General features: G+C 38.9%; 1 protein-coding gene and 1 long non-coding RNA gene across 3 annotated transcripts in view; one reads left to right on the top strand and one right to left on the bottom strand.

Moving 5' to 3' along the window:
- Nucleotides 1-25: 25 nt before the first annotated feature.
- Nucleotides 26-9991, bottom strand: LOC147416245 (uncharacterized). 2 transcript variants are annotated; one of them, XR_015184220.1, is made up of 5 exons: nt 9635-9991; nt 8933-8998; nt 2343-2485; nt 846-944; nt 26-127 (listed from the first exon to the last, which is right to left on the bottom strand). It is a non-coding gene; the product is annotated as an uncharacterized LOC147416245 (long non-coding RNA). The 2 variants fall into 2 exon arrangements; XR_015184219.1 differs by lacking the exons at nt 26-127; nt 846-944; nt 2343-2485 and adding an exon at nt 6946-7346.
- Nucleotides 9992-10682: 691 nt separating this feature from the next.
- The window catches only part of PUDP (pseudouridine 5'-phosphatase), a 67487-nt gene continuing 54488 nt past the window's right edge, over nt 10683-23681 (top strand). Inside the window, exon 1 of the mRNA XM_086480682.1 lies at nt 10683-10758. Coding sequence (XP_086336808.1) covers nt 10683-10758 — 76 coding nt within the window. The remainder of the gene's footprint in view (nt 10759-23681) is intronic.

Raw genomic sequence — 23681 nt, 5'->3', positions numbered from 1 at the left:
GCGATGATTTTTTCCTTACCTTTTCTCTTTCTCTACTATTCTTTGCCACCCTATCTCAGCAATTCCTCTTATAGATACTGTCCCGTCAGTGTCTGTGTTTAGCCCCAATTAGCAGGTTGGATATGACCTTACAGAGGAAGAGATTAGATTTCTTTAATATCACTTCAAAAGTTACAGTTAAGTCTTGCAGGCTTCCACCTTTGAATCGAACAGATTTTGTCAGATCACACACACTGCACAGAAAACAATCACTTCAAAATTACAAGCTTATTTCAGAACCTAACTTCCTCCAAAACTATTTAACAATTCATTTCCATTTGATTCTTGAAACAGAATCCGTAATCAAAATTACATACACTTTTAACACTTTTTAAGCAACCAGAGCTTAAGTGGTGAGAGAAAAACCACCACTGCACAGCTGGAAAATGTTCTAGTTCACAAACACCCTGCTTTCTTTTTCATTCAAAATGTTTTCACAATTCAAGTAAAGTGTACACACTTTTAACCCAATACAGGCAGGGAATGTTCTACTCCATTGTAATACTTAATAATGAAATACATTTTGTTACAAAATAATTTGCCACTACAAGTCGATGGCATCTTACAGACAAGAGTAGAGAGTATTAGCATCCTTTTTTTTCTTTCTTATATAAAATGCATTGAATTAAGTTAATGAGGAAAAGACAACACTGTGTACATTATTACTTCTCATAATTGCCAATTTCCTGTCATGAAGAATTTGCCCTGAGCTGTGAAAGACTATGAACTCCAACTACATATGACCTCAACATTTATAATGAAACTATATATAAATTACAGACTTTGGGGCAGGAGGAGCATTTTACCTTGCAGCACGGAATTGTTCCAGTTTCTGCCTCTAGTGTTCACACAAGATGGCTGCACACTCATTATCGGTAAAGGGGTACAAAGTCCAGTCACGTGAACTGAAACAGAAAGTGGAAGGGAAGACAGAAGGCAAAATATTGAAGCAACAAATGACTGGGAGAAATCAAACTGAATCAATGTTCTTGAGCAGATGTCTAAATGCAAAGTTTCCGGGGTCCAGTACAGCTTGTTCAGAGCTTTTCTCCTGGGTTTTTATTCCCTCTACTTTAAAATAACATTGTACTCTTAACAACTTTGAAACAATTTTAAATTGCCAATCTTTTCTGTCTCAAATACAAATAGGAAATGCTAGCTCTACCTTAAAACTTTGAAAAACTCTGCACCTACTGTCTTGCACTTGTTGAAAGTATTAACAAGTGAAAATAAAGACAATTTTAAAAAAATCTTCTCAACCTACTTAAAATAACTAACCAGTTAGTTTTTAATGTCTTTGAGTAACCCTATTTTTAGATAAACCATATTTTAGAAGGCACTGAGAAAAAATCCTTCATATAGACATGACAAGTAGTGTGAGAGATGCAACAGATGAGATGCATCATGCATTGGCAAAACACAAAAATATTTGTACTTCACCAAGTTTCTTACGCACATACACTGCAACACTTCAGAGATGTATAATAACAATAACTCTTACAATAGATTTTATTAAAACAAATTATTATTAAGCAACACTAATTCAAAATCATGTAATCATGTAACTTAGAAGTAGTGATAAAACAAGGATATGTATGCCAAAATATAGATGGACTGAATGAAAAGAAGACTTGTCTGTGCTAATTGACAGACAATTCAAGGCATTTCATATGGATAAATGAAATGCAGCGTAAAAAGATCTATTCATTCTAACGAAAACCCTATGCAAAAAATTACGATGAGGTAATGAGTGAAAACACAAACATCCTCTCCTATCCAAGACTGAGCACTGAATGAAGATTGAACTGAGGGGTTTTCTTTGTTTCGGTTTCTTCTCCATGTTTGGTTAGAAATCACTAGAGAGTGCTAAAGTGACAATTAGTGAAAGACTTCAAAGCACAAGTAGGACAGAAAACTAAAGTGCAAACAGGGAGGCTGCATTTAGGCTATGGTAAACAGGGTACTATGTTACCCAGTAACGCATTCTCTAGTATCATTATGGAACAGATCTACGTTGTTTAATGGATTATATTATCTGCTTTGACCAATAGGTGTTTTTGTGTTGTTCTTTTTTTTTTTCCCCCACGTGGATATGAACACAGAGTCCAACTTTGGTTTTTTTCTTTCATAATTTGTTAGAAACAGGGTTTTTTAAGATATGTTGGTCTTTTGGTCACCTACTCATTTATATATGAGCACGCATATGTATAACAAAGATCAAGTCATTGAATTGGTAAAGGAAATTATTTTTTAAATAGTGCTTGGGAAGAAAAGGAGATAGAAGGATGCATGATTGTACTCACTGGAATCTAGTGGAAGGGCAGAGCTGCAGTGAGGCAGACGTTTTGTCTCAGTTCATCAACACATCTCTGCCAAAGCTTTTAAAGTTTAGGATTGAACTTAATCACACCACTAATTGTTCATCTTCTAGGTACAGTACATACACCTTTGTAAAAACAAAACACAATGCACTGCTATCTTAGACTGGCTGAATGTTGGTGCACATCTAAATGCTTATGCATCCACATAAATCTGCTAATACAAACTTGTATTTAACAGGTATTTAAATTAAATACACCAATAACAGAGCTAAAAATGAAACAAACGATATTTGTTAACTTCTCTTATCATAATAAAACCCAAGGAACTTAGCTAATTTCAGAAGGTATTTTTGAAAGTCATACATAACCAGAATTAAAAGATACAGCCCTGCTGTTCCTAGGGACTTTGTATCAACTGCATTATTGGATGTTAGAGGATATTTATTCTGCAGCCAATCTTCAGTGAAAAAGATGTTTAAACTTCATTCTTCGACTTTTAGTCCAAAACCACCAGTGACAAGTTTCACTCTAAAAATTCTGTAGCCATGTAGTTATCCTGAAGGATGTAGGAGAATCACTATATGAACTTGTGAAACCTGTGGATTGCAGAGGACTTTGTGCGGTTCTGAGGAAATCACAATGCTTTTTATGTATGGAACTCAGTAACATGGCCTAATGATTTTGGGTTTTGGGTTTTTTCGTGCTTGTGCTTAACTTTAGTTAAGAGCTACATACAGGAGTTTAGCTGGAAGAAGGTATCCGCTATGCCATGTAAGAATAAAGACCCAGGTTTTGTAGTTGCTATAGCCAGTTTCTGACTATCAAATAATACTTGTCTAAGCCACCTCCACTCACAAACAGAACAAGATCTTTAAAGAAAAATGGGCTTGAACAGACAGGAAGAAATATATTTTATTTGACCTATTAGATAATGTATTTTGACTTCCTGGACGTGATGAAGTCAGAAAAAGCAGATGAATACACAGGTCCCCATGCTTTGTTAGGTCCTTCAAGAAGCAACAATGACCCAGCTAAATATATTAAAAAATTACAAGTGGGCAAGGGTTTACTGTATTTCCACCAATTTTAAAAAGCTTTCATGCAGACATCACCCTAGAAGGCACTGGTAGAGATTCAGTGACAAGAATGACATAAACTGAGTGAAGCTCTATGCTTCCTGAAGCACATTGGCCTTCCTCTGAGCTCTGCAACTCAAGAATACGGCCAAACCCTACCTCATTTCATGACCACAATACAAGGTGGCTAGTCTCTGGATGGCACATCCAACTTAATTAGGATATACAGCCATCTTAATATTAGAAGTCTTGTTAATAGCTTTTGGAAAATTGCATTAGTCTAATTTTTTTCCAGACGAGGGCATAATTGTTGGCCTAAAAAGGAAAAGTCAATGAAAAACAGATTATGGAGCCAGGCTGTCAAACATGGTCATTAATATAATACTCATTCCCTATTGCTTGTAGCAGCCATTGGTCTAAATGACACATGCAACTTTTTTGAAACAGTGATTCAACAATTCATTCTGTAACACAGCTCCTTGCAGACAGCTGCCTTATCAGGCTTGCAAGATAGTAATTTTTCATACTTAAAAATGCAGAAAAATCTTTCAAACTGTATGAAGAGGTAGCAAGCTCTTCATGGGCTGGGCTAGGCATGTTGCCACCGATTTTTTTCAGTGAAGTATAGTACTGACTGTTCTTAATGAGCATACAGCTAGAAGCGATCCATGAAGAAAATTTTAATTTGGACAAGTGGCAACAAAAGTTTCCAGCTTTTGGCTAGGTACAAAATGGGGAATAATTTGACTAAGCAGTAGTAGAAAAAATATTCGTAAGAATTACAAATCACTCATTAGTGAATGAAATAAAATTATGGCAAAAATGGTAATTCAGTTCTTTTTCTAATTCAAAGGTGTGCTGTACCTGGGACTAAGAAGGCAGTCTATTAGTAAAAGATGGACTTTCTATTTGTCACTTATAAAACCCACGGCTATTAAAATGTACCTGAGTGCTGGATTTCTCTAAGGATATAGAAAAACCAGAATCCTGAAGAGCAATCAAAATGCGAAAAGCTTCAGAAAAACTTACGAGGAAAGGTTAGAGGAATTAAATTTGTTCAATTAAAAAAAAAAAAAAAAAGTAGATGAAGAATACAGGATACCCTATTACAGCAAAAGATTCACTGAAATATTTAGAAAATTTTAGGCATAATGTCTGGACGGACATTTTAAGCATATACAATTCTGTCTTAAAGAATTCATCAAGATCTTGAACGTCTCTTGTGGTCTTACCTACATGTAAGCACATGAAACAGAAATTTATGAATCTTTTAATCCTGCAGTGTCACTGCAAGCAATCATTCACTTTACAGAGACAAGGTGAAATGTCTGATATGCACTTAGTAGGCAGAGCTAGCTACCTTAGGGAAAAAAAAAAAAAAAAATAAATATCAGGGTCTCGCTGGTTTGACACCATCGGGACTACAATGATTCCTCCTAGGTATCCCTAATATCTAACTGTATCAGTATTTACAAGTGGTGTTTCTTGCTTTACAAATGTTTTATGAACACAAGTATCTGTTATTGATTTTCTGCTACAAAAATTTTAGTCCAAAGCATAAAACAAGAAATAAGGCTACATCATTTTCTCATATATTTTGTTACAACACAATGAACCTAATTCCTCACAGTGTGTAAACATATGCTTAATTAAAGTAGGTGGACAACCTAACAAAGGGACTACTTCCTCACCCAAAAATTAGTCAGTGCCCTATGTGCTAGTGCTCACAAACCACATTTGACATTGGCTGTCCACAACAGCATGTTCTGGAGTATACTACCAGTGCATGTGTGTGTGTCTGCACATGCAGGAAGACAGAGCAGCAGCTTCAGGAGGGAAGAGAGGAATTCCAAAAATGGAAGGCTGGGAGGTACACTAACTCCTGTAGCCAAGGAAAAGTCCAATTCACAGTCAAGAACAGACTGTATGTATCTAATACAACCCAGCTGCAACAGGGACTGAAGAAGCAGCTGCCTAACCCTGCGTGGCACTGCCCCCTCTCCTCTCTTCCCACCATTTCTGCTTCCTGATCAGAGTCGCTACCTCCTATGTTCCAGCACGGAGTTACAGCTTCTCTGGCTAGACAGATCTAGACATTCAGACTGCCAGAATCATTGACAAAAAAAAAAAAGGTTGTGGTACTGTACAAGAGCTGGCCTCCAACAGTTACCGTGCACCACCTAGGCTGATAGCATATTTATCCTGACCATGCAGACGTTCTGGGTTGAGTGTCACCGAGCTCATTTATCTCTGCTCGACTCATCTGGGTAGAAACAAAATTGTACGGGCTTGCACCCACAAAGCAAGCAAAGCGTCTGAGCTCTGGAGATTCAACTCTCCAGCTTGTTGCACGTGGAGTGGGGAATACGCATATAAAACCTGAACCTGGAGCATTATAGATCAGCGGCTTAGGGACCTTGTGACCCAGAGAACCACAATTCCTTCTCTCTCTCTTCCATCTGAAGATGTAATTACTGCAGCCTTTGAAGAGGTTAAGCTTAGGAACACAAGACTGAAAGGGACCACTAGAACGGTAACTGCATTCAATTCCATCCTTATTACTGGCAACCAAGTGATAGATGTCTTGCTCAGGAAGGCTGACAGAACGCGTATTCCATATGGCACTACAAACACAATTTTTTTTCCTATACTGTCACAATCAAACTGTAGTAAAATGAAAAAATACAGCCATAGAATGCACATGCAGACAAGAAAGAAAATCAAGAAAATAACCAGTATTTTAGACTCCTGCAAACAATGGAAAGTTAGATAAACAAATAAAAGTTGCAAATGATCCGACAGAGAAAGGCCATATCACACAGGAAAAGCAAAACAAGATACAATACTTCAGCACTTGTTCCGGGATGCAATCTTCTCTGCCCTAATCCTTCTGACAGTTTACAGCTAAGCGGGACCTACCCATTAAGCACTTCGGGATTTAAATTACAATGACACTGCTAATCACCTGAACACTTTGCCTGTGTGCAGCCAATATTTTACTGGAAGACCAAAAATTATGTCAAAAAGCCAATTCACAAGCCATAGAGGAGAAAAAATGATTCTCACTGACTTTAATGGAAACAAAAAAAGTCCCTGAAGCATGGCATTAAGGCCTCATTTCCCAGCTTCAGAAACTGTTCACTCTGTTGTACAATCCCATCAATAAACACAGCAATTGACATCTAAAAATATCTTAGATCCCTTGTTCCCTTTTGTGTGCTTGGTTGGCGTTTCTAGAATTTCACCCTTCGTTGCTGCTTAAAGACCTTTTTATAGTGCCTCATCTAAATTTATAGGTGACCAAGGTATAGCTTCACTTTATTCTCCTGAAGCATAACACATCATCTTCCTTGCCTTTGTAACAAACCCACTTGTAACTGGTGGCAAATAGCAAAATCCAGAAAATGGGTCTCCTCCCCCTACTTGCTTGGCTGTAAAATGACCCATATGATTGATTAAAGAGTATACACTCCCTTTTGATTTGTGTAATCAATAAAACATGACTTAGATCAGCAGGTGTATGGTATTATTTAATTGCCTTAAGACATATGCTTATTTTCCCTTTTGTAACCATAAAAACACGAACTGAAACAATAAAATTCACTTGATTCCTATTCTTAGGGTGAAAAGCTCTTGTTTGGCGACATCCAGCACTGGAAGGGGTTTCATTTTCTGAGGGCTTATAGGCTCAACTATAGCAACTGTTGTGAATCTCAGCTGATAACTGAATTAAATTACATTTAACCCTAAGTCTTTCCAAGTAAATTGTTACTAATAGTGGGTTTAACAGCTGTTCATGCAAAGCATTGTGAAAGCTTTTAAATTACTGGATTTATTCAAGTGTTTAGATTCTTTTTTAATATTCAAACCAAAACGGATTATAATCTGTTTATCCTCTTTGCCAAGGCGCCTGCAGAACAAGAAAAATAGTGTCAGTCATTTCTGTGTGAAATACATAGTTCATGACGCTACTATCAACGATACAAAAATATGTAAGCGAATCCATGTTTTGAGCACAATACAAAGTAGTAAAATAGGAAACTGCAATTTTTGAGTCAAGAGTATTACCTAAGAAAACACTTAAGCATATTCTGAAGATTTTACTCTCCAGGAAAAGAACTTAAGTCATTCAAAAACCTGGACATCCAGCATGGATATGTACCATGTAAGACCAAGAATTTAAAACTCTGCAAAGATTTATTAATCTGCTTTAGTAAATGCCCAGATAGCAGGTTAAATTCACTAAAAAAATGTACATGATGTTAACCATGTTCTTCAGACTTCGCAGGATTCAAGTCTACTTGCATGATTATATCTCAGTAACCCAAGTCTGCCCTTCTCAACAAGCATACATCAGGTTTGTAGGCATGTAATTAAATATTGGTTTTCATATTACTGACCTCCACCACAATATGCTTTCCACAGCTCAAAAGTTATTAAAATAAAGTCCTCATCACTTAAAATAGGCTTAAAATAAATAATAAAAAATAAAGTAGCAAATAAAAAAATAAATTGCACAATTCTCAATCTCAACTTCCTTTCACTTCCTCTAAAAAAAACCCAACCCAAATACTACTGCTGAGAAGTTTGAGACAAATATTTAAGACAGGTCGAATGAAACTTAAATCAGCATTTTCACTTACTTGTGCATCTAAAACACTATGCTCCACCATGAATTAGGAGTTCTGCTTGGACTTTCATTCAATTTCATTCTGTTAGTAAGAAGACTTAGTCACGCTAAATAAACCTAAACATTTTGTCTATATTGGGAAGATTTTCCTGTGTTTGAATGTAGCTTTGAAGAGTCAAGTAAGCTAACATTGCACTGATTATCACTGACGAGCCAGAGTAAAGCAAAGCAAATTGAGGTCATCAGCCTGTCAGGTATAACCTGACAGTCTTGAAATGTGCACAAAAAGATTTGTAACACAGACCACAACCCTAAAAAGGTTGACCTTGTGTATTACACTTAAATTTTGTGGGCTTTTTTCATAAAGGTTGTCTTTAGGATTTATTTTCACTTTAAATACTCAAAGGATTTGCACAAGCCTTATGTTTTCCAAGATGAGCTGGTGGTTCACACACTAAAAATAGTATCTCCCCTTTTGAGGAGGGTGTTGGTGGAGTTCTGATCAAAATACTTAAGCTTTTTTCTAATTAGAACAATGAATCAAGATACCTGACTGATGTAGCTTTTACTTGTTAACAACTACAGATGTTACTATGCCAGCACAAGCGACTAAAGATGGATTTTTTTAGAATATTTGGTAAATAGAAAGTGGAAGAATACACCTCAGGTACAACTACCATACAATCTCATTACTCACCCTCTTCAGATTTTTGCCACAGCAGCAGCGTATGCTCTTACATCAGAAACACATTCTTTCTTATAATAGCAGAATACTACCATTATAAGCATTGAAATTACTATAATGATTTTTTTATTACTTTTAACAGATTAACACTTTTTTGGACACACAGTATTTAGGATTTTACCTTTCTGTTGACTCTAATTACGTTCCCACGGAAGTGAACTACTAAGGAAACGAACGCATTTGCTGTCTGAAACAAAGTTGGAACATTGACTTGTTGGACAGTGTTTATTGCAGAAACAAAACAGTCTGGGCATTCTTAACAGTCGTAAGGTTAGAAAGAAAAATTTGATCTGGGAGTACAGGACCTATTTTCTTAAATCTATGCAAGAACTAACAGATGCATGTCATGACTACACATGACATTTTAAAAAGACATTTAAGGCACTGTGCACAGCCTTTTTCCCAGCCTACATAGGCAGGGCCTAAACTGCATTATCAAACATAATCATTACAAAGTGAGACAAGTTAAAACAACCAGAAAACCAACCCAAAACACAAAAAACTCTGTTTGAAAGTCAAGTTTTATTATTTATTATTATTTAAAATGCACAAGTAAAGGCCAAGGATATTTCATTTGTCTTCTTATTTCCAGACAGGAGAAGGTATGTCACGGTATTTCTCAGAAATAAGGTGAGGGTTCTTTTAACAGATAGGTTTTGGAGGCAGGTAAGATGTGTAAGGGGGCTAAATCAAAACTCAAATATGGTTGTATGACACCTACAGTTAGGGCTTTAAAAGCCACCACTAAGTTGCTAAAATGGTGAAGTATTGCCAATTAAAATGAATTCATGTCAGGAAAAACATGAACTGCTGAGAGGCCTACCTACAGACAAGAGACAGGACTTCCCTTGTGCGATGCTGCCAACTAACCACCGCTTTCACACAGGCCTGCGAAGCAGCACAGATCTTCAAGCCAGGATGTCACCTGGGTACCCTCACACAGCTCTTCTTGCGCCCGCTTCTGCAACTGGTATCTCAACGACCTTGATGCCCAACGGCGAATTACCTGCACGAAGAAATAAAAAAGGGAGGAAGACTGATGAGGAAAGTTATCCCTTTCCTTCGCAACTGCCCAGCCAAACTCGGATGATGTATCCGTGCAGGAAGATTTTGCTTCAAGAACTCTGGACTCATTTCTTGAACTTTAGAACTTCTGACTGTTTCAGAAAAAAAAAAACAAAAAAAACAAAAAAAAAAAAAGGAAAAAAAAAACAAAGCAAAGCAACACACAAACAAGAACAACACCCAAAACAGCCCTCAATGAACTATTCTTGCTCTCAGCAACCCTTTAAGAGACGGGTTAACACCCCATTACTTTTTTTCTCATAGTTTTACACAGATTTGCGCCTTTTTGGTTTTGGCTCCAATTATGACCCAGCGGCGGTACAGTCCTTTGGGATCTCCACACAGGCACGGCAAACTTTTGCGAGGAAACACCACCCAAAACGTCAAAACGCCCCAGTCTCTCCCGCAAGCAGCGCCGAGCGTCATCTCAAGAGAACGCTCTCGCACGAGAAGAGCCCCCACGAAGAGAAAGAGATTTCGTTTGGAAAAAAAAGAAACACAACCCACCCTCCCCCCCCCAAAAAAAAAAAAAAACAACCAACCAAACAAAAAAAAAACACCCTAAAACGAACAGAAAAGGCCCTTCCGCCCCGCTGGCCGCCCCGCCCCACCCCACCGCCGCGGCAGCCACCGGCCCGGCCCGCCCCACGCCGCGCCCGGCGCCGCCGCCCGCCCGCCCGCAGCCGCCAACGGCCCCGGCCCGGCCTCTCCCGCGGCGGCCCCGCTTCCCCGCCGCTCCCGCCGCCCCGGCGGAGCGCGCCTGCGCCGCCGCTGCCACGCGGGCTCCGGGCTGCGCTGGCCTCGCCATGTCGGCCGCCGCCTCCGCCGCCGCGCTGCGGCCGGTCACTCACCTGATCTTTGACATGGACGGTCTCCTGCTGGGTGTGTAGCCTTCGCCCCTCTCCCCTGCCGCCGCCTCGCTCTCCGCCCCGCGCTGGCCGGTCCTACCGCGTAGCAAGGCCCGGCCCGCCCGTTCGGCCGGCGAGGGGCCGTAGCTGGCGGCGGGCGGCCCCCTCCCCTCCACGCCGCGCCGCCCCTCCGCCGAGGCGCCTGCCGGGGGCAGCGGGCCGGACCGGCCTGCCCCCCTGCGGCCGCTGCCTCTTGGCCTGCGCTCCGGGCGGGCAGCCAGGGGGGCCCCGGGCGGCCTCGTATCAACCCGGCTGAAGGGCTTAAAGCAGCAGGAAACGGTTGATTCCCTTCGCCTCCCGCTACCCCATGCCTTTCCGGGGCAGATTTCTCCCAAAATGAAAGATCTGGGGCTGAACAGGGCGCTTAGCCTTAATGGTGGAAGGTTGAATGAGGTTAGGGTGGCCGTGGGGAGAAAGGTGAGGCAGCAGATTTGGGTTAAAAGTCAGGGGTTCCCGTTTGCAGAGCTGGCTCTGCCCTGGCCGGGAGCAGCGAGTGCCGTACCCCGGGGGTGGCCTGTGCTGCGCCGGGTGCCGGAGAGCGGTTTTAGGCACTTAAAGTGAGTCGCGGTCTCCAGCTGAAGAGCCCGGAATCCGCTGTGGTAGTCAGCTCCCGGTTTTTGTATCAACGGAGTTTCGGCTTTGCAGGGTTATTCTGAAGTCTGCCGCCTCCCGTGCTGCAGCTAGATTGGGTCCTGGGGGTTGAGTAGTAGGTGTGATTGGGACGGCGTTCAGGTTTGCTCTTAAGTGTTTGCTGAGTCGGGGCCCTCTGCTGCACGTCTCCTGTAGAATAATGGAGTATTGTTGTATGTGACTTGTTTGTTTTTCTTTTAAACAGTCCACGTAGATTATCACACAGGAAGCAGCTTTGGATGTGGGTGAATTCTTAAGAAACGTGAGCTCGAGGTGTGTGACTTCTTTCTGCAAAACCCAAACGGTTGCAGTTTCTGGAAAGACCGCTCTGAAGTCTAATGAATTACTCTGTTTCTAAGAAACGTGCACTTTTCCCTCCTTCGCACCTATGACAGGTGAAGGCAATTGTTGTGGTTTAGAACAAAAATTGGCTTTGCTCACACCATCACGAATAATTTCAAACATTTCAGAGCTTTTATTTGCTGTTTATCTGCACTCTCAATACGCTAACAAAACAGTGATGGGGTGAGTTATTTAAGCTTGATTTTCAGTTTTACCACTGGAGTCTCAAATAGGCTGGGGTTATGTGTGTTGTGGTTGGGCTTTTTTTTAATTCAGAACTGATTATTTTAATTTCATTCTTATTTAGAAGTTTCAGGAAAGCCTTTTTAGCTACTAATGCTTTTTAGCAGAGTTAGAATATCTCTTTCACACAGAATACTCACCTGAACAGGACAGTCTGCGTACGCATTATGAATATTTAGGCGTTGATATGGAAACGTAAGATTTCTGTATCAGTTTTAAGTGAATTTATTGTGCACAGGTGTTTACAGGATAGGTGCTTTAGCTTTGGACAGTATTCCAGGAACTAAAGAGATTTTTCTCAAATGCCATCCTGTCTATATTTAGACATCACCTTTCTGTAACATTCCGAAAAGGCAAAACCAATACAAATTGAGGTTCTGAGTCATGTTTAGTTTTCCAAACTCCTGGGGTTCTTGCAGTGAAGAAGCATTAAAAATACTCTAGATTATGAACTGTACCTCGTACTGGGAAAGTAATAATAAAGGATCCATAATTCTTGTACCTAAGTTTGCCAAGATTGAGACACTTGAGGTGTAAACCTACTCCTTGCTGTTATTAAATTTATGTGTTTTCAAGTACAGCTCCGGGGAAATGCTTTGTCAATTTCTGGATTCAAATAAAATAGCAGACAAATTATAGCATTTTGTGTGCTTATATATAAAATATACTTACATGAAGAGTTTCTGCATGCTGGTATAATTTATTTTTATCCCTATACATGAGGCATCCTTTGCACTGATAAATATTTGTTGCGTTGTGTTTCCATTCCTCTAGTTACTGTTATGCTACAATGTGATGTGTTTTCTTCTGTTTAAAGAAGTTGCATAGAAAGAATGTGTTGTATTTCAGTAATCTTTAAGCTGTGATGAAAGCCATAATTCTGTATCAAACTGAATGGAAAATGCTCTTAAGTGTCTTCCAGTACAGATGCATGAAAGGGACATGGACTTGATTTTCATAATGTACACTTCCTTTCAGAGGACTTGTAATGTTTCAGCCTCTAAATAACTTTGAGTTCTGTCACAACTTTAACATAATTTTTGGTGAACCTGTTTGTTTCATGATGAGTTGTGACCTTTAGGAGGCAAAAAGGCAGTCAGGAGACTGCTTGGACTTCCCCAAGGTTTCTAAATGTTTGAAGAAGCTTGGAATAATTTTGGGGGAGGAATGAAACAAAGGCACACAGGCTAGATGCTTTCTGCCCAACCTTTCTGCTGGAAATCTGCTAAATGACTTATATTGCTGTAAACCTAAGAAATAAGGTCCCCTTTAATTTTCTGACGAAATTTTTAATGTGTCACATAGTGTTAACCGAAGATGATAAAATGAATTACATATGTATTTCTAGAAGTGATAGAAATCTGATAAAAATACTTCCTTTGAAAGTGCACAAAGAAAATTTTCCGTATTGTGTATCTAAAACTACACTTTTGTAACTTTTAAAAGTACCTCCATAACTGGTTGTGTTTTTCAGAATCTGGAGCTTTAGGTTTTGCAATGATTTTGCCAAGTAGTGTGTGAAAATTAATGTGACTGGTTTTGGAAGTCTTCACCTAAACCTTGCTGATTTTGTAGAACAAATATGAATTGATCTATAAAGGATGAAAAATTGAATATTAAATTGATCTAATGTAATGGGCCGTGAACTTGCTTTCTATAGCTGACATAGTTCCTTCTGATGAAGGAGGGCAGGATATCTTCTGATAGGAAGATTTCCAAAGTATTCCTGAATGCTTTGTAACTGTGAGTGTAAAATGCTTAAATGAGGTCTGAGGCACTAAGATTCTTGACTTTAGAAGCAATCCCAAGTGTTACCCTGTAGAACCTGCATCTGGATACTTTAGTGGCTAAGGCTGGGCTATGTGAAAGTGTTGCTGAGTCTGATCTTCTGTGACTTTATCTCCCCTCATCTCTTTAACATAATTGAGACTGATTAAGTTGTCCTTGAGTCCCACCTTGATGTATCAGTTTGCCTTCAACAGGGAAGTTCTTGCCCCTGAACTAGCAGTGGAAGTACTTCATCCCTTTCATTTGGAGTCCTCCTGTATCATTATTTGAAGTGTTATCTTGCACTCTTTTTTCAGCACTTACAATCAATGCAGTTCACCCTTCTTCCAGGGTTTTCTGCTTTTGGATTACCTACCCTTTCCCTTTGAGCTGTTGGATGAAATCTTAGGGGTTTTATCTGTTGTTCCAGTTGCCAGGAAATTAGCACACTGGAAAGTGATTAGTAAGTGAAATACGTGAACACCACCTCTAGACAGCTTATTTTTTAATAGGTAAAATTAATTGAAGGACTTTTTTGTTGTAGGAAACTCCAGCTGTAATAGAAAAAACAGCCTTTGTGATAGTGTGCTACAGTTACATCCTGCTTTATTATACATAGGCAGCAAGATGTAGTTAACGTAGTTTATAAGTGGTGCTTGCTTCACTGTGTACTATAGACCAGAGGAAAAGGAGTAACTGAATTTTAATTTTTGGTGTACTGCTGTACTTCTGTACTTTTTTTTTTTTTTCCAAACCAACACTTCTGTGATGTCAAATTTCTACTTGCTTTCCTACAGCAAATCCTAACAATAAATGCTCAGAACTTGTGTAGTAGATTGCTTTTTCTTAAAATGCTGTAGTCTTTTCCTACAGAGGACTACGGTTCTAACCACTAGTAAGTAGTATATTTGAAACTATTAGACCTACTTGTATGTGCACGTATCTGACACACACTACAGGGTTAGATGGCTAAAATAAAAAATGAGAACTCAGATCAAAAGCTAGAGATCTTTGATACCAACGTCAATACTTTTGTTATAGTTGTACTCTTTAATATCTGGTCCTGGCATTTTTACATATTGTAAAAACATACAAAAACAATGCTGAAGATACAGATGGAAAAAATCTATGGAATTTCTACAAAATATGCAACTAGAGTAATGCCCCCTAGGATCTATCTTAGCAGCTTACTGTATAGGTTGTATTTTGAACTATGACAAGTGGGTTTGTTATATAATTGTAGCCAATAGCTACCTCACCACCAGAACACAGATAGGGTTGAATGTTGCCTTTGTGCTCTGTGCCTAAACTTGTAGGGGTCTGAAAATATTTTAAATTGGAAATTATATTCTCTACAAGCTGCATGTATAATATTAATCTTTCCTAACTGACAAATGAACTTGGGAAAACTGCTGCAAAGATAAGGTGTTTCTTAGCATTGTGCAAAGCTGAACTGTAGCTAAATTAACATACAGTGAACATGACACTTTAGAATGGGAAGTTTAATCATGTGTTTGTTTTTGTTTACATTTTTGTTACGAGTAGTGACCGTTTTACGTAAATTACTATCCTTGCCTATGTCCCTTAGTTTTATGAAACAGCATCTTTACCTAAGGTAAGTCAGCATAGTCAAGTAGATCTAAAAGAGAGATGGTTTCTGAAGCAGCTTGGTTTCGCAAGGTGCCTTCATGGTAACCAAAGTCATGTTGGACTGTACAGGCATGGGTTTGCCAGCTTGTTCTGACCATTAGCAGAGGGGCGAGAAGTAGCTTAGGCAGCCAGGGTCAGATCTTTGCTGCTTTTGAACCCACTGTCTCCTTTGTGTGGATAAGACTCTTGGATTCTTGTCTGCCACTTCTAAGCAACTCCTGCGTGGCTAGTCATACAGGTAATCTCTGGTCTGTAACACAGAAGAAATTAACTTGCAGTTAAATTCATTACAGTGTTGTGAGATTCACAAGAGTTTTGGCATGTTTTCTTTCTCCCCAGTGTTATCTACCCATTGTCGCAAGGTCACAAGTCAAAAGCGTACCATTACTTTCATTTCATTGCACAAGTTGCCTAGGAGATTGCTGTTACAAGAAAACTGGTAAGAGTTCCATGCTGGAGTTTGCTTATGTGCATGCTGTCTTTTATTTTACAGTGTGAATAGGAGGTTAAAACAGCTTCCTGTTTATTCTGCATCAGAGCAAACGGCACCAATTCAACTAAACATCAGTCCTCTCTAGATTGTCCTTTATTATGGCTTAAGTGCAGGAATTCGTCGTCTTAGGCTATAAACTGGCGGTCTTGTAAACCTGTTTTCTGCTTCTGGGTAGTGGAAACTTACTTTCTTGCCATTCTCCATTTCCATCTGATTTTGGGGAACAAAGAATGAAACAAAAATACTGTCTTGCCCCTGTGTTCACAATACTTGTATTTTGTTGCAAAACCACAGAGATTAAGAATATTATTAGATTAAAATACCTCACGGATGCTTCATGAGCGAATTTTGACGATAAGTTAAACAGCTCCTCATTGGGAATTAACTAACCATAAATAGAGTAAATAAGACTTGTCATATGCTTGAAAGCTAACATTTTAATTTAACAGCAAGGAAAATTTTGGCAAGGAAATAACAAACATACTAACCTAGAGTCTAGCTTCTCTTATTCCCATGATTGCTTTGCAAATTGCCCATCCACATGGTTGCCTGTTGTTTGTGGTTAGAATGATCCAGAACTGGACTTTAGTTCAGCATCTGTAAAACAGGCATTTTTTTCATTTCTGTAATGGTTACTACATTTCAAAATGCCGTGGGCAGTGTTAGCAATGATCTTTTTATCTCCCTGGGGAATTAACAGAAGAACGCTCCCAAGCTGAAAGATCCATGATTTTGTTTTAATATTCCACATAAATTGCACACAAATATATTTTTGGTTTTTATTTATTTATTTATTAGTTGCACCAGACCCAAAGCATTTAGTTTTACATTAAAAAAAAACCCCACATGCTAAATAAATGAGTCCCAAGAGATTTCAAATTTCCACTGTTAATAATATGGCTTTTGTTTTCTGGCTGTTACACACATTCAGTTGTATAGAGGGCCCTTAGCAGGTGGAGACGTATGTTTTGAATGTGCTGGGAGCCTGAAGGTTCTGTTTAGTCATTTTAAAGCTACACATAGCAGTTTGACCATTTATAAAAATTAGTCTCTTTCTGTGCTTGAATGCAGATTTTCAAATCTGTTTGTAGATGATAAGGTTTTGTATTTGTTGGCTGCATGCACGGTTTTGTGTACAAAGTTCCAATTATTTTGCTTTGAATGTAAATAATAAGGTGTCATAAATGGAACGGAATTTCACACAAAGAAAAGGTGTATAGAATTTTCCCTTATAATAACGCTATTTCCAGCTGCTGTGCTCCAATTTTCTTTTTGCTTAAGAAGAAAAACAACATTAACAACCCTGGATTTATTATTCTGCATACTGGCAGTAGTTACGCTGTACGCCATCTTGAGCCCAACTCTACAGCTCTTGTTCTGAGTAGTTGCAATTCATTCACGTAGCCTTGTTGTGAGTTCCCTAATTGAACTCTTAAGGGTGGAACTTTTAACAACACCTTAATTTGTCTGGGTAGGACAGTTTGCCAGCAAAATTCTGCCTTGTGAGTTCTGCTGTTATATTTTCTCCAAGAGACCATCTCATTCTTGAATACTGGCATTTATACTTCTAATGTTGGGGGGAAGGAGTGTTGGTTGTTGTTACTATATTTAACTAATTTTTACTGGGTTGTTTTTTTTTTTTTATTAATAGGCAACAGACCTTCATGGCGATAATTTTCACAATATTATCACAGAGTTATACAATGGTTTGAGTTGGAAGGGACCTTAAAGATCATTGAGTTCCAACCCCCCTGCTGTGGGCAGGGACACCTTCCGCCAGACCAGGTTGCTCAAAGCCCCATCCAACCTGGCCTTGAACACTGCCAGGGAGGGGGCAGCCACGGCTTCTCTGGGCAGTGTCTCACCATCCTCACAGTAAAGAATTTCCTAATATCTAGTCTAAACCTGCCCTCTTTCAGTTTAAAGTCATTACTCCTCATCCCATTGCTACATGCCCTTGTAAAAAGTCCCTCTCCAGATTTCTTGTAGGTCCTGTTTAGGTACTGGAAGAACACTATAAGGTCCTTCAGAGTCTTCTCTTCTCCAGGCTGAACAACCCCAACTCTCTCAGCCTGTCCTCACAGGGGAGGTGTTCCAGCCCCATGATCATCTTCATCGCCCTACTCTGGACTTGCTCCAGCAGGTCCATGTCTTATGCTGGGGGCTCCAGAGCTGGACACAACACTGCAGGCAGAGTCTCACCAGAGCAGAGTAGAGGAGGGAGAATCACTTCCCTTGACCTGCTGGCCACGCTTCTTTGGATGCACACTTTTTTCTGGGCTGCGAGCACACATTGCTGGCTCATATTCAGTTTTTCATCCACCAGCACCCCCAAGTCCTTCTCCACAGGGCTCAATCCACTCATCACCCAGCCTGTATCTGTGCTTGGGATTGCCTCGAGCCATGTGCAGGACCTTGCACTTGGCCTTGTTGAACTTGATGAATTTTGCACAGACCCACCTCTCCAGCCTGTCCAGGTCCCTCTGGATGGCCTCCCTTCCCTCCAGTGTGTCAGCCGCACCACACAGCTTGGTGTCGTTGGCAAAGTGGCAGAGGGTGCACTCAATCCCACTGTCTGTGTAGTCGACAAAGACGTTAAACAGCACCAGTCCCAATTCCAACCCTTGAGGAGTGTCACTTGCACTCAGACATTGAGCTGTTGACTGCAACTCTTTGAACATGACCATACAGCCAATTCCTGATCCTGCGAGTTGTCCATCCATCTAATCCGTGTCTCTGCACTTTAGGGACAAGGATGTTCTGCAGGATATCATTGCTCTTTTAAAGACCAGGAACTATCTGTTGTTTTCATTATGGATAACTGATTTTCTTTTGCACGATGTAGAGACTGCTTGTGATTGTTGCTACTTCTGTTACGTGTTTCTGTACCCCTCTGTATTAATCCTCATTTATTTCACAAGACTACCGAGAAGTGTTTAACCAAGTTCTGACAGAGACTCCTGACCTTGATTTATAGTTTTCCTCACCCATAATAATAATAATAATAATAATAAATAAATAATAATAATAATAATAATAATAATAATAATAATAATAATAATAATAAATAAAAATCAGTGTTCTGACCCGAAGTTCATTGAGGTACTGCCAACTTTAATCAAGATTTTTCTTGGTACTTACAGCAGGAGAAACCCATGCTGTTTTATTTAAATAACTTTTCACTTTTCCTTCAATAACCAGTGAAGAACGTTTATCTCTGTTTCTTGTGGGTCTCTTTTTTTGATGGCTGACAACTTTTTTATTTTCTCTTTTTTGGCAATATTTTGCTTCTGGAAGGGTTGCATACCTATTGACAATATCAATGTTTGCTCTCTCTGTGATTGCTTTCTGTACTTGTACAGTTTTTAATAATTTTTAATTCCTCTTATAATACCATTTTCCATAGTAATTTGGAAATAAATCTGTTGCTGTAATTTGGAAAAACTTGCATCTGAGTGGACACTGCTCTTAAGTAAGATTTGGTGCTGTTATATATAATAGCTGGTTTCTTTTTAAAATGTATTCATACTTTTCCTTTTTCTTCCTTTTTCGGGGGAGTGTGAAGTATTTTTGTAAAAGTCGTTGGATAAGTCCTACTTATAGTAGACTGCACGTCTGATGAAACAGGTTTACTTCTAAAAAAAGTTCTTGAAAGCTTTCTTTTGGACACTGGTTGTGTATCAGCACTCCATATATTACTTTTTCCTCTGCTCTGAGTTTTTACCTCTGCTATGTCTGTGTGTGGTTCTTTTGGGCAAGTGTTTTGGGCAGTTTTTCTCTGCAAGACAACTGAGAGGAAAGCCCAATTTATTATTTGTCAGCCCCGTCTTTTTGTCTAACATTCGTAGGAATTCACTCATGACCTTTGTCATTGTATAATGTGTATGGCGTTACACAGTGTCTCATTCTCCCAGCTCATGAATACGCGTTCTCTGACCTCATGTAATAGTTCCGGCAGCCCCCGTGTAACCTTCGCTCACCAAAGGACAGATCCGTGCCAGTCCTTTGCAGCAGTCCTGTGCTTGCGGGTGCTGAACTGGTTGGGTTTGCTGCCAAGCACCTCAGACCTCTTGTTCACTCCTGGGCATTGATTGTCTGCTGTGCATAAATATTAGTTCACTCGGGTTCGCTTTCACAGTGTCACCATATAGTGCAAATTGCCCGCTCGTGTTAGGGCATGTTTCTGAACTTTATGTCTTTGAAATTGTGTTCTCTTTTAATTGTTCCACTTGAGTGTGATGTAAACCGCCTCAGAGTATGTATTCGAACTGATAGACCCTTATTTGATTACGGACCAGTCATGAGAGGAAAGGTCTTTGTTGGATTGGGGTGTTTTATGAGTTTGACGCCAGTACTGTTAATATGGGAACATTTCTAAGGAAAAGGAAAAAGTTCACACTAGTACTGGGAGAAGAATGGAATGAAAGATTATGTGTGTTTAGTGAAAAAATGTGGATTATAGTGTATCAGAAGGTCTGAAGTGGGAGAAATTGATGGGTTTAAGGTGAAGCATGAGTACAGTGAGACATAATTTCATTTGAACAAATTGTTCTATGGTAAAGATTTTTTTTGTTGTTGTTTTTGTAATTTGCATACAGAAAACTCTTTTGACCTGTCTCTTCAGGGCAAAAGAGTAGACCCGTGCGTGCCTGTAAAGTGACATAACCTTGGATAATGTCATCATTCCACTGCAACACCATTACTGCAAAAAATTACACCATGTGAAGCGGTGGATCTTTCTATGCCAGGACTGAATCCTCTCTATAGCATTATATTATTATTGGACTAACAAAACGTTCTTTGCTTAGTGGCTCAGAGGAGATGGAGCCACAAGAAGTGTATCACCATGCAATAAATTTCTAGTCTTTAAAAATTAAAACCAGTGTTTCACGGGGAGCATATCTCAGGAAAATTAAAATATTTGGGCCACTAAGGTATTGTAGTATATCTAATTGCTACTCTCCTGCCTAATAACTTGCATTGTTGTTATTGTTTTAGATCATATTTTTATGATATTTACCCTTCTCCAATTTTAATTTGAACATCTTCATTTCCCGTGAATGAAGGCATCTAAGAGTAAAGAGCAAGAAGTGGTATTACTGTTCTGGTTTTGTGTGTTCTAGAAATTAAACTTTTAATGTGGCAGTTAGTTGCAAATTGTACAGTGCTGTAAAATTTAGTTTCTTAAAATGTTTGACTCGCTGTTGACTGCGTAGTTTACTGTTTATCATGGTTTTGCCTTTTTCAGAAAAGTTCCCTGTTTTGGAACTTGTGACAGAGAGCAGGTGGTTAGCGTGTGCACTTTGAAACACTGTAGAATGACAAGCTAAAATTGGAAGTTCTACGTTCAAAGGGTTTGGTTAAAAAAAAAACCCAAGTTTTACATCTTTATAGCACTTATTATACTAATGCCAGTTCTACCATTTTTTTTTAATTAAAAAAAACTAGAATTCATTCTTTCTTACAGATAAAAAAAAAAAAAAGGTTTTGGTTTTACCTGCTAATTGTATTCAAAGTTTTAGAAGTTTTAAAGAACTTTTGGCAAGGTTTTTAGCTGCCTATTACCTGAGTCTTTGAAACAGTTGCACCTCCTAAAAACCTTGTGCTGTATCAGTGCAAAATTTCTGGGTGGCTGTGGTCTGTCAGATACAACCTCCTCTGTCCAGGCTGGTCTCTGAAGTGCCCTGAGAGGAGAGCTTTCTGGAGCCTGCTGTAGCACCATTACTGCTATCCAGACCATTCTTTACGGTAGGGATGGTGGGAGAGGAGGCCATCTGTGCATATGTTGGGACATGATTTGAAATCACGTATGACCTGAGTGCTTCTAGGTCTCAGGGCTTAGAAATAGTGTATGATTTCCAAAATGTATGCGATGGTCTTACAGAAGTAACTGTACTTATTAACGGCAGTGTTAACAGTATGTCAGAGTTTATCCCAATGTTTATGCATATGTGCAAATATTCTTTATATAGCAGTCTTCATACAGCATCTTGGTCTCTGAGAAAACTTTTGAATTTTGATGTCATCTTGGCAAATCTCATAGCATTAGGAATTTTCTTCTTTTATGTTTATTTTTGTTGTTAAGGTTTTTCTAAGGCTATGCTCTAAATTCTATAGTTATCATTCCTTGGATATATTATGTTAGTAGTGCTTTTATCTCAAATATGTTTCATAAATAGAAGAAAGTCTGTGAAGTGTTCATCACAGTATGAGGCTTTCTGTATATGCTGATTTTTTTTATTTTTTTTTTTTCCCTAGGTATCTGTTGGTTTTACAGACTTCAGAATCTTTCAAATAATATTCTTTCAGTTTGGAAATTTTCAGTGCTCAATTAAAACCCTACAATTCCTGGATAAAGCTTTATCAATATAGGGGATATCTTTTCACGTGTGTGTATGTATACGAAGGAGAGGATTTCTTCCATATAAAACAACTATTACAATTCTATGATTCTATAATGAGTGGCTTTTCAGTAACTCTGAAGTTGTCAAAGAAAAATGCCTTAAAAATATCAGAATTTTCTTCAAGAAGTCTCTTTGCATAATTGAGACTTAACAATAAAACTGGATTATATGGTTTATAAATTAGCTGGGTCTTGTTTTTCCTTAGTCAAAGGTCTTGGCTTTAAGAGTTGGCATCTCAGGATCTGTAGCTGGTACCTGTCTGTGTTGTACTGGTTAAAGCTGTTCTCTACATAAATCTTCCTATGTTTCTCCCTGCCTTTTCCCTGGCAACAGTACAAGATGATTAAATTGTATGTTAGCATGGTTTTTCTGTCCTCATTGCCTTGGTTAATTGAGAAACGGCTATATGTTCTGAGAAGTTTTTACTAAGAGAAGGAAAAAAGAAAAGTCATATTCTAAGATTTATAGCAAAGCCGTGGAAGTTTTCTCCTGCTCACCCATTCCCTTTTCTGCTGTAGTTCAACGTGGAATAGATTCGTGTTTTCTTTTTCTTTCTTCTGTTATAATTGCAGCTTTCAAGAGACTAAAACAAATATTCCTGTTTGACCCAAATGTTTCTGTATTTGTGTATAAAGAAAAGGAAAGCAGAATACTTTTTATCCTCTGTGTACTCTTCAGTAGATACTTACTTTCTCTTCATAGTATCTTGCATACTGAAATTGTGAGCTTCAGTTCTCTGCTTCATATTCTAACTGTATGTACCAGAAATTGAGCTTCATTGATGTTCTAACACTATTCCTAAGTATATCTCAAAAAAGTTATAATATTAAAAATACCTCAGTACCCATTTGTTCTTTCTGGGTTGGATCCTACATTTACCGTTCTTCTCTTCTCCGATTTCTTTAAAGTAATCTTGTTCTGTGAATCAAAACCAGGCTTGCTTTTGAAAAAAACCCAAAACACTCTGAAAGTTTAAACCTAACTGAGATTTGATCTGATTTTCTTAGAAATTATTCTCACTGAGGTCTTGAAATCCTCATCTTAGAGTCTTCTTGACTTGGCAGCTGATTTGATAGTGCTTACCGATAGCTTTTCCCCCAAACCTTATTCTTTCATGACATTCTCTTTTTTAGAGGTGAGCGCAGCCTGGAAAATACATCATTCAGAAAGATTGTATTTGTACTCATGAGTGGTTGCAAGATGCCCAATGCATAGGTGTTGTACCGTATCAGAGGTGTAATAAGGTGTACCGTACAGGTATCACTGTTTCCTTGGATAGATGTAAAGGAGCTCACACGGATGTTAGAAAATCCAACTGTTCTGTTTAAATAACAGTAACTGCTCCTTTCCTTCAAGCAATGAACATTT

The sequence above is a fragment of the Leptosomus discolor genome, chromosome 1 (genome assembly GCF_034619465.1).
Source record: "Leptosomus discolor isolate bLepDis1 chromosome 1, bLepDis1.hap2, whole genome shotgun sequence".
In the NCBI taxonomy this organism is placed as follows: domain Eukaryota; kingdom Metazoa; phylum Chordata; class Aves; order Leptosomiformes; family Leptosomidae; genus Leptosomus; species Leptosomus discolor.
Note: the sequence above shows the minus strand (reverse complement) of the source record. Positions and strands in the feature narration are given on the sequence as shown.